General features: G+C 52.9%; 1 protein-coding gene across 1 annotated transcript; it reads left to right on the top strand.

Moving 5' to 3' along the window:
• Positions 1–10,171: 10,171 nt before the first annotated feature.
• LOC118713204 (interferon-induced transmembrane protein 3-like) lies at positions 10,172–11,477 on the top strand. Its single transcript, XM_036427604.1, has 2 exons — positions 10,172–10,462; positions 11,313–11,477. The coding sequence occupies exons 1-2, from the start codon at positions 10,271–10,273 to the stop codon at positions 11,475–11,477; spliced, it is 357 nt and encodes a 118-aa protein (XP_036283497.1). The 5' UTR covers positions 10,172–10,270.

An 11,477-nucleotide genomic window follows, 5' to 3' on the forward strand; every position in this document is an offset into this window, starting at 1 on the left:
CTCCGGTTTGGGGAGCAGATGGGGTCCCAGGTGAAGCAGGTGGACACGTCCTGAGACAGAGACGGGAGCCGTGTGGGTGACGCTGCTGGCGCCACTCAGGCCCCTCCCTCCTGGGGGGGGGTGTTGTGATTTCTCAGAAACATCCATTTCTGGGCATTTTGTAAATCGGTGATTTGGTGATTTGGCTGCTCGCTAGGAGGTCAGGTTATGCTGGGACCCTGGGAGGTACCATCCTGGCACGCAAGCCTGGTCTTGTCTTGGCCTCTCCTGGAGGCTGCTCTGGGCTGGGGATGTTTCCCAGCCTGGAGCCACCCCCTTCCCTCCCTTCCCCTCCTGGACAGCCCCCCCCCCCCCCCCCGCCCTCACACAGACCCCACACTCCACCCGCCTAGGAAGCTCTGTGCTGATTCCACTTCTTTTTTATTGGTTAGGCCTTCCCCTGAGTTAATGTTAAAAAAAAAACAAAAAACAACAACACAACACAAAAACCAAAACATTGAAACCTGCAAAGAATTTGTGTGAGTTTATTTGAGCCAAACTGTCAAGCACATGCCAGGACGAATAGAGATGATGCTGCGGAGAATGGCGGGTCACACCTGTCTTCATACATGGCAGTCAAAGGAGGGAGGGCGGTGGGTAACACGAAATTCATTGGCGATAGACTGGAGAGGAGGGAGAAAGCAAAGGGGGCCAGGGGGAGGCGGGGGAAACCCTGGGGTTGGATGCGAACTAAAACGATGGACACATACTGTCCCCATAGTTCCATAGGGGACGCGTGCACAGGGGGCCTAGGGGCCTCAGCCAGAAATCTGACACATACGACCCGAGGTACTTCATCAATAATCCACCGAGCATAAATCACACAGCAGACAGACGTGCAATGCACGGATCACTCACGGTTTATGCACCAGAGTCCTGTGGGTTCCAGAATCCTAGGCAGCCGCCCGGGGATCCGCACTGACAGACACACACGGCTCACGGAGGACGTGCAGCTCAGGGTTCGGGGCTCGCGGCTCGGGCAGAGCTTTGGGGTGCAGGCAGGGGGCGTGGAGAGGGACCCTCTGTGGAGGAGCAGTGGGAGCGTCGCTGATCTCCTGTGGAGCTTGCTCTTTGTATGTGTCTTCAGTGCTCAGAGGTGTCCTCAGTGTGTCTTATGGGCGGGTCCCAGGAGCCCTGCTATCCGGTCTGACATACGGGGTACAGGTCACTTTATCTATTTTCTACACACAGGCCACCCAAGGGTGCTTATCGGTTTGTTTACATTCCATTGCATACTTTCAGATATCACACTTCAATTCCACACTTTCATACTTATTCAATATTGTATTTTTTTCCTTATTACGGTTACACATACTTAGGTGGGTGCAGGGACAATTAGCATGATAATGAAGGAATCTGTGGTCTCAGTCCTGGCGCCCCCCAGATTTGGTTGTGCTCCAGGGGCTCCAGAAAAAGGGGAGTTACAAGTCACCCAGACATTTCAAGGGTGTGTTATCCTAGATGCAAAAAGGCCGGCGGGGTCAGTTAAGGTGAAGGGTGACCTTGTCAGGGAAGACACCGGCCTAGGAGGTGACTGCCCACCACAACTGCTTCCAGTTCAAGCTTCATTTCAGACCATCCTGTGTGGTCGCTTTAGGTCTGGGTTTGCAAGATCGCCACTCGGGCCTCCCCTGAGCTGTCAGGTCAGCATGTGATCCCTGCCGTCCACAATATAAATGCAAAGCAAACTTGTGGTTAATGTTTCATGGAGCACATTTTCATTTTATGAAATTCAAACTTTTCTAGCCTTTTCTCAAAGTTTGTATCTTATAGGAAGCATAAACGTTTTTGAAATTTTTAACCAGCTTTAGCAAGCAATGAGTTTAATTTGAGTAAGTTTAAAATCTGACCATTTGATTTAACTTTCATCAATGGCACTTCCTTTCTTTTCTTTTCTTTTTTTAAATATTTCTTTATTGATTTCAGAGAGGAAGGGAAAAGGAAAGAGAGAAACATCAAGGATGAGAGTGAATTATTGATTCGCTGCCTCCTGCACATCCCCCCTGGGGATCAAGCCCACAACCTGGGCATGTGCCGTTGGCCAGAATTGAACCTGGGACCCTTCAGTCTGCAGGCCGGCGCTCTATCCACTGAGCCACACCAGCCAAGGCAGTGGTCGGCAAACTCATTAGTCAACAGAGCCAAATATCAACAGCACGATTGAAATTCCTTTTGAGAGCCACATTTTTTAAACTTAAACTTTTTCTAACGCCACTTCTTCAAAATAGACTCGCCTAGGCTGTGGTATTTTGTGGAAGAGCCACACTCAAAGGGGCCAAAGAGCTGCATGTGGCTTGCAAGCCGCAGTTTGCTGACCATGGAGCTCCCTCTTAGTCTCTCTGGCCAGACCAGAGACTCGTCCACTGTTTTATTGGTGACAGGTGTGCACACCTTCCCTGCCCTTCCCGTGCTTCACCTACAGGCTACCCCGTGTCATTCAGGTTTCTCCAGTCCCAATGGTATGCCATGAGAATATTGCCTGGACAATAAAAGGACCTTAGAGCTCAGCCAGCGTGACTCAGTGGTTGAGCTTCAACCTATGAACCTCTGGGCTCATGGGTCGATTCTCATCCACTGAGCCACACCGACCGGGCTGGGAAATTTCTCTTTATTTCCATTTCTTTCTGTTTTTATTTTTTTAAATATATTTTATTGATTTTTAAAATCAATTTTTAAAAATTGGAGAGGGAGCCGAAACTGTTGTGGCTCAGTGGATAGAGCGTCGGCCTGCGGACTGAGGGGTCCCGGGTTCGATTCGGTCAAGGGCATGTACCTTAGTTGTGGGCACATCCCTGGTGGGGGGTGTGCAGGAGGCAGCTGGTCGATGATTCTCTCTCATCCATGTTTCTGGCTCTCTATCCCTCTCCCTTCCTCTCTGTGAAAAAATCAATAAAATATATTTTTTTAAAAATTGGAGAGGGATAAAGAAGCATCGATGAGAGAGAAACATCAATCAGCTGTCTCCTGCACACTCCTCACTGGGGATGTGCCTGCAACCAAGGTACATGGCCTTAACCGATCGAACCCGGGACCCATCAGTCTGCAGGCCAACGCTCTATCCACTGAGCCAAACTAGCCAGGGCTCTTTCTGTTTTTAAATCAAGCTAATTGACATAGGGCACCGTGTCCTCCTCAGGCGTACGGCCTAAGGACTTACCAGGGCGGGAGGGAGGCAGAGTAGAGGGGGACCCGCTGTGGTTATGAGAAATACCCATCCTGCTCTGTACGGCCTGATGGTTTTGTTCTGAAGAAAGGAGTCGTGTCCCGGGAACCGAGGAGTTAACTCGAAATGCAGTCCGTTCTCCGTATCCCAGAGCTGCCTGCCATCCTGGGAAGACAGACGCACACACTGGTTGGAGACCCAGAGGCTCCTGCCCTGTGCCGCCCCCAGCCCCCATCACCTGTAATCTGCAACCATAACGAAACAGCAATGTTAGGGGTGAGATAGGACAGGTTTAGGGAATTTTGGAAATTTTGGAAATTAGGGGACGGTGGAGGAGCACAGGGCTGCAGAGCCACAGCTGGTGTGTTTCCACAGAATGCGGGAGCTGGGAGCAGCAGAAGGTCTATGTTTACAAAATAAAGGGAAGGAAGCCCTCCATTCAGAAGAAGAAAGCCCAAAGGGACAGGAAAACAATAAGGAGGGGAGGGGGATGGGGAGACCTCACACGTGCCCTGTGAGGTTAGACCTTCAGCCCCTGAGTTACTATAGTAACCAGCCTAGGGGAATAGTGACCAATCAGAGGTTGGTCAGGCACCAGGATCTGCAGCCTTTATAAGCCACAGGGAGGGGGAACTCAACAGGACCCCTTCCCCCTCCCCACGGGGGAGTCCGTTCTATGGGAATCTTTCCCTCTCCCCCTGTGGGAGTCTTTGTTCTTCAATAAATCTCCACCTTTGCTATACCACTCTCTGTCCGTGGATTCATTATTCATTCCGGCGGACAAAGAATCCGGGTTCCGGTCCGAAAGTTCTGTCTCCATAATACCCTGTTCCTTTTGCCTCCTTCCCCATGAAATCTTTGTCCTTCTATTCAGTCATAGCAGCTGGCTCCTCCTAGCCGGTGTGGCTCAGTGGATAGAGCATCAGTTTGCAGATCGAGGGGTCCCCAGGTTCCATTCTGGTCGAAGGCATGTACCTGGGCTGCAGGCTCCTCCCTGGTCTGGGACCTGGTGGTGGAGGTGAGGGGGGGGGGGAGTGCAGGATGCAACCAATCAACGTGCTTCTCTCACATCGATGTTTCTCTCTGTCTCTCCCTCTCTCTTCCACTCTCTCTAAAAACCAATGAAAGCCGAGACCGGTTTGGCTCAGTGGATAGAGCGTCGGCTTGGGGACTGAAGGGTCCCGGGTTCAATTCCGGTCAAGGGCATGTACCTTGGTTGCGGGCATATCCCAGTAGGGGGTGTGCAAGAGGCAGCTGATCGATGACTCTCTCTCATCGATGTTTCTAACTCTCTATCTCTCTCCTTCCTCTCTGTACAAAATCAATAAAATATATTTAAAAAAAAACCAATGAAAAATATCCTCAGGTGAGGATTAAAAAAAATAATAATAAAATAATACCTTTTAAAAAATAATAGCAGCTGGCTAATGGGGAGAGGGTCAGGGCAGATGTGTGCGGATCACCACACATGGCTACAAACAGGTGTTCTTTTTTTCTGTGATGAGGGCTTTCAAGACCTACTGCCGGCCCGGGCAGTTTTCTCAGTGGTTGGAGCATCAGCCCAGGCATTGAAGCAATGCAGGCTCCGTTAAGGTCAAGGGCACACACCTCGGTTGCAGGCTCCATCCCAGGCCCTGGGTCAGGGCTTGTGCGGGAGGGAACCCATCTATGCGTCTCTCTCACATCAACAGGAAAAAAATATCCTCGGGTGAGTTTTAACAACAACAAAATCTACTGTTTTAGCAACTTTTAAAATATGCAGTGCAGCGCTAGCTGGTTTGGCTCAGTGGATAGAGAGTCGGCCTGCAGACTGAAGGTCCCGGGTTCGATTCTGGTCAAGGGCACATGCACCCTGGATCAGGTGTCCACGTGGGGCTTTGAAAAGCTACAGCAGCCCTGGCCGGTGTGGCTCAGTGGTAGAGCATCAGTCCACACACCAAAGGGTTATTGATTCGGTTCCCAGTCAAGGGCACGTACCCTCATACCTGGCTGGCAGGTTCGTAGGCAACCAGTCGATGTTTCTCTCCCTCTCTCTCTCCTTCTCTCTCCCTCCCTCCTTTCTACTCTCTCTAAAACCAATGAGGGGAAATATTCTCAGATAAGAATTAGGAAAACACACACACACACACAACAAAAATGATGACAATTTTTAAGGGCAAAGGACCTGAATCACATTTTCCAAGAAGATTGCTGATCACCAATGTTTCTGTCTCTCTCTCCCTCTCCCTTCCTCTCTCTGAAATCAATGAGAGAGAAAAAATACATTTTTAAGAAGGAAGACATACAAATGACCAACAAGCATCTGAAAAGATATTCACCATTATGATCACTAAGAAATGCAGGTCAAACCACAAGAAGCTACTGAAGCACAGTAACCTCCATCTTGGATAAAAACTGCTGTTTAAAATTTAACCGTGCTATTCTGGCTTCTGTAAACATTTGCTTGCTTAAATAATAGGGGAAAGTAAGACTGCTCCCATTCCAGGGAAGCCATAAACTGTGCCCAGACAGAGTTGTCAGTGCTGGTGCCAGGCCAGGCCTTGAGATCTGGTCTCATGGCCTGTCCCAGCACAGGGGACTTTTTCTCAGAAGGTCCGCAAGTCTCATTCCAAATTTGGAAAACAAAGAGCTGAAAAACATACACTGAGTGGCCAGATTATGATGATCTCTGAATGCATAATAATCTGGCCACTCAGTGTATATATCTATATCTATCTATCTATCTATCTATCTATCTATATTTATAGGAGAGGTCCGGTGCACAAATTTGTGCATGGGTGGGGTCTGGCCAGCCTGGCCAGGGGGAATGAGATATAGGTGGTTGGCCAGCCTGCCTGCTGGTCGAACTCCTGATCGAGGGGACCATTTGCATATTAGCCTTTTATTATATAGGATATACACTGAGTGGCCAGATGATTATGCGTTCAGAGATCATCATCTGGCCACTCCATGTATAAATAAGGGAGATTTCCACCATATTGGACCCCAGAATTGAGAAGTAAGATTTCCTCTGGCCCGCTAGCCCTAGCAAAATGGACAGGACTCCAAACGCATTTGGCTTATCAATGAAGGCGCCTTCTAATTGACAATATGACACTGCCATTCGGATGGACGTCACCAAAGTGCCAGGGAATAACAAGTGTTTGTGCGGAAAGAGAGAGAAACCAACTCCCCACAGGGCTGGTGGGATGTGAAATGGGGCAGCCGCCCGCCTCCAAACAAAGCAACCACGCGACCCAGCAACTCTCACCCAGGTGTGTGTGTGTGGGGCGGGGACGGGATGAGAAAGCATGTCTGGACCGACTCGGGCACTGTGGTCATGGCAGCAGCTGGCCCCGTCGTGGCGACAGCCCGGTGCCTGGCAATGGGTGAGAGATCAAACGCCTCACCCTCCGGCACACACACGGAGGGTGTTACTCAGCCCTAAAGGGGCAAAGTCCTGATGCGCTAGCCCGTGGGTGGCCCGCAAAAGCGTTTTACAAAGAAAAAGAAGAACCCTGACCGGTGTGGCTCAGTGGATAGAGCGTTGGCCTGTGGACTGAAAGGTCCCGGGTCCGATTCCGGTCAAGGGCATGTACCTTGGTTACAGGCACATCCCCAGCTGTTGGTGTGCAGGAGGCAGCTGATCGATGTTTCTCTCTCATGGCTGTTTCTAGCTCTCTATCGCTCTCCCTTCTTCTCTGTAAAAAAAAAAAAAAAAAAAAAAAAAAAAAAAAAATATATATATATATATATATATATATATATATATATATATATAGAAAGAAAGAAAAAGAAGACAGACTCAAGGTCATCCAAGGTATGACCCCTTTCACAGGCTCCACCCAGAAGAGACACTTCCATGGAGACAGCTGGGTGGTGACCCGGGCGGGGGGGGGGGGGGGGGGGGGGGGACAGGGAAGTGGGGGTGATTGCCTAATGGCTCTGGGTGCTTTCTGGGGGAAGGAAAGTTGACTCTAGGACAGCGGTGGTTGCACAACATGGAGAGAGCAGTAAATGCCAACGAAATGCACGTTTCTGAGCGGCTAACGGCGCGTCCTGGCAATTCCTCCCGGAGCGGCCACACGCGTTGGGAGGGGCTCGGCTCAGGAACATGGGGCCGGGCCGTGTCCCGTGTCCCCGCTCCGGGGGCAGGAGGCTCCGGCTTCTCAGCAGCCGCCTCTGTGCTGCGGGCGCGCCCCGACATGCCCCCTGACCCCCCCCCCCCCCAAAAAAAAAAAAAAAGACTAGGGCTTACTGTAAGGTTTCAGTCGTTTAAGTAACCTGTGTCCAAACATTAGTTCACCACAGATTTCGACACGGTCACCTGATGCCACGCAGGACAAAGCCGTCAGTTACCTAAGAGGCAGGGCGGTGGCAGTGCCTCTGGGGGGCGGGCCGGTCCCACGGCCGAGTTTTATTGTTTCCAAAGCCCGTTCCCCCCAGGGGCTGTGAGAAACGGGACAGAAAACAGGAAGCTGTGGGCAACCCACGGGGGGGGGGGGGGGGGTGGGGGCAGTGGGGGGGAAGCACGGTCAGCTGGAGTTGTGTCTGAGGAAGCCTACACCCGCGTTTACTAGAAAAAGACGAAGTCTCCTCCCGGATAGTCTGAGGAAGCAGAGTCGACCACGTCCAACAAACTAGATAAAGTGTGGGGGGAGTGGGGGAACAGAGCCCAATGGATGTGCCAACACAAACACAGAGTCATCAACACAGGGTCATGGGGAAAGGACCAAAACCATGAGCATGTCCCTCCGGGGGCTTAGCAGTGAGAGAGAGAGAGAGAGAGAGAGAGAGAGAGAGAGAGAGAGAGAGCGCCTGTGGGGCACAAGGAAAAGAAGGCGAAGGGAAGCTAACTCAGCCTCGGGCCAGGGCTGTGCACAGCATGAATGTCCCCGGAGAGGACGGGCGAGAGTTGAGGGACAGAAATATTGTTTGAGGAAAGAAGGCTGACCCTGATCGGTGTGGCTCAGTGGATAGAGTGTTGGTCTGGGGACTGAAAGGTCCCAGGTTCGATTCCGGTCAAGGGCATGTACCTTGGTTGCGGGCACATCCCCATTAGGGGGTGTGCAGGAGGCAGCTGATCGATGTTTCTAACTCATCGATGATGTTTCTAACTCTCTATCCCTCTCCCTTCCTCTCTATAAAAATCAATAAAATATATTCTTTTAAAAAAGAAGAACAAGAAGGCTGACGGGTCACAAACGTGGTGGAGGATGATAACCTGGCGTCATTCCACACATGGAAAGGAATCGCTATCCCAGCAGGTCCCGGCCTCTGCCTCGCCACACGCCACTGTGCTCCCGCCCCCTTCATCAGCCGGGGCAGGGCACCGGCTGAGCTGCGCCCCGCGGCCAGGGGGCCAGGCTGGCCCCCCATCCCCTTCTGCACTGGCCTGTGCAGCCATCAGGACTGTAGCAGGTGCATCCCAACCCCCTGCCCTCTCTCCAGACCAGGCGCCAGGCAGGGCTCCCTCCACGCCCGGACGGCCGGTGCACGTTGGCTCCGCTGGGTCAGCGGGTCCAGGGGAGCCCAAGGCCACATCCGCTCTTTCAATAGGACCGTTTCCCATGGGAACGGCCACCGCTGGCACCGGAGCGGCCTGGGGGAGGCGCTCTCAGGACCAGAACTTGGAAGCTGAGGCCCAGCACGGATGCCAGACCTCTGGGCCACGGGGAGACGAGGGGCCCCGGGAGGCTGGTCTGCAGCCTTTTGTAAAAATATATATGTATTTTATTGATTTCTTTTTCTTTTTTTTTTTTTTACAGAGAGGAAGGGATAGAGAGTTTGAAACACCGATGAGGGAGAAACATCCATCAGCTGCCTCCTGCACACCCCCTACTGGGGATGTGCCCGCAACCAATGTACATGCCCTTGACCGGAATCCAACCTGGGATCCTTCAGTCCACAGGCCGACGTTCTATCCACTGAGTCAACCTGGTTAGGGCTGGTCTGCAGGCTTGACCTGCTGGGCTGACAGGGGGAAGGCCAGGGATCCTGAGGGCCAGGCCAGGCCTGTGCCATGGGCACTCACACCCGCCTCCACTCAGGTGAGGCCTGTGGATGGCGACCGGCACAACTTGACCCTTTAGTCAGAGTGGTGTCCTGCTCCTCCGCACCCGACCGCTCTCCAATCTCCAAGAAGGGGCCGGCCCCAAGACCGGGGTCAACCTCCACCTCATACCCTGCCTGTAACCCTCCACACCTCTGCAAAGTGATGGCGGGCAGGGGGGAGGGAGGAGGGCGGGGCACCTGGAGGCTGCTGCCCAATGCCCAGCATCCTCCCTCTCCCACCCAGCTGCCTCCTCCAGTATCCAGCGCCAACATCCCTGTTCCGGGCCCCGCCCTCCGCTCCCCACCTCCGCTCCCCACCCCCGCCCCCGCCAGAGCAGGCCTGCGGGGCCCCTGGGACAGGCAATCGGGGCTGCTGGGCCCAGGCCCAAACAGGAGGCACACACCCCACCCACAGCCTGTGCTTCGGAGGAGAGGCCTGTGCCAAGTGAGGGTGGGCTGCGGGGCGGGGCTCACGCTGGGCTGGAGCGCGGGGACCAGGGGACCACAGGGCCCTGGGATGAGTGACAGACAGGAGACTCAAAGAAGATGGTAGGATTTCCTCCCAATTTGTTCTTTTTTTTTTTTTTTTTTAATATATTTTATTGATTTTTTACAGAGAGGAAGAGAGAGGGATAGAGAGTTAGAAACATCGATGAGAGAGAATCATTGATCAGTTGCCTCCTGCACACCCCCTTACTGGGGATGTGCCCGCAACCAAGGTACATGCCCTTGACCGGAATCGAACCTGGGACCGTTCAGTCTGCAGGCCGACGCTCTATCCACTGAGCCAAACAGGTTTCGGCTGAATTTGTTCTAATGTCACCTGACGTCATGGGTGTCTTTCACCCTCCTAGGTCTTTCAGCCACATCACCAATGTTGAAAACGCAGGAAACGGACACTTCTGAGAAATCACAACCCCCCTCACCCTCGAGGGAGGGGCCTGAGCGGCCCCAGCTGCGGCACCCACAGGGCTCCCGTCTCTGCCTCAGGACAAGTCCACCTTCTTCACCCGGGACCCCACCCGCTCCCCAAAGATGGAGATGACCAAGGGGGAACACGAGCTGGCCTTCATGGGGGCTCCCCAGCACTCAGGGCCCGTGATGTACACCGTGGTCGATGTCCCGACTGACACCGTGGTGCGTGACCACGTCGTCTGGTCCCTGTTCAGCACCCTCTTCCTCAACCCCTTCTGCCTGGGCTTCGTGGCGTTCGCCTACTCCGTGAAGGTGGGTGTGTGCACGGGGTCTCCCCGGAGAGTGTGTGCGAGTCCCCCTGGGTCTGCTGCCCCGACGACCTTGGGGTCAGGGGACCACAGGTGTATGAGCACCTATGTGTGTGTGCAGGTCACGGTGAGGCTGATGGTGAGGGTTAGGGTTAGGGTTAGCTGTGAGGAGGGCCCCCTGGCCTGGCCTGGCCTGGCCTGCTGAGGCTCCAGGGAACAGGAGGGGTCTCTGACCTGGCTGAGGGCAGGTGGAGGCTGGTCTGGGTGGGGAGCAGCCAAGGGTGGGGCGGGCCTGAGTCACAGCACCTGGCTGTCCTCAGGGCCCCTCTGCTGAACCAAACCCAACATTGTCACTGGTAATAATATGTAAAGGGAGCTGGCCAACCTTGATGGTGGCTCTGAATTGTCTGAGCTATTAACTCATTGTCAAGGTTGAGTCACTGTAGTGGTAAAAGGTAAAAAGGGCTGGCTAACCAAAACCAAACATTGTTCGCTGGTAGTAAAATGTAAAAAGAGCTGGCCAACCTCGATGGCTCTGAATGGGCGGAGCTATTTAACTCACCTTCTAGTTGAGATAGTGGTGGTTGAGGCAACTTGAATTTGTTGATCATATGTAAATTCTTGTGGATTTCCTGTTGTTGGAATTTCCCACCTAAGAGATGTCTTTGTCTCAGAATCTCGGGGAATGGCATTCCCGCCTAGCCCCCATTTTCCCAAATTAACTATTTTCTAGCCTCTTCATTTTAGTGTGCGACCTTCTCCAGAAACCAGACTCTGAGTGGGCCCTAAACCAGGCGGGTCGTGGTAAGGGATCCCACACCCCTCCAGACCTCTCACCATCTCTTCTCCCCCAGTCTAGGGACCGGAAGATGGTGGGAGACATGGTTGGGGCCCAGAGGTTTGCCTCCACTGCCAAGTGCCTCAACATCTGTACGCTGATCCTTGCCTTCCTTGCGTTGGTCAGTTTCCTCGTTTTCTATATCGTTGAATCTACTTCGAGCATTTCCCGGCAATACTGA

The sequence above is a fragment of the Pipistrellus kuhlii genome, unplaced genomic scaffold (assembly GCF_014108245.1).
Source record: "Pipistrellus kuhlii isolate mPipKuh1 unplaced genomic scaffold, mPipKuh1.p scaffold_m20_p_9, whole genome shotgun sequence".
Classification (NCBI taxonomy): domain Eukaryota; kingdom Metazoa; phylum Chordata; class Mammalia; order Chiroptera; family Vespertilionidae; genus Pipistrellus; species Pipistrellus kuhlii.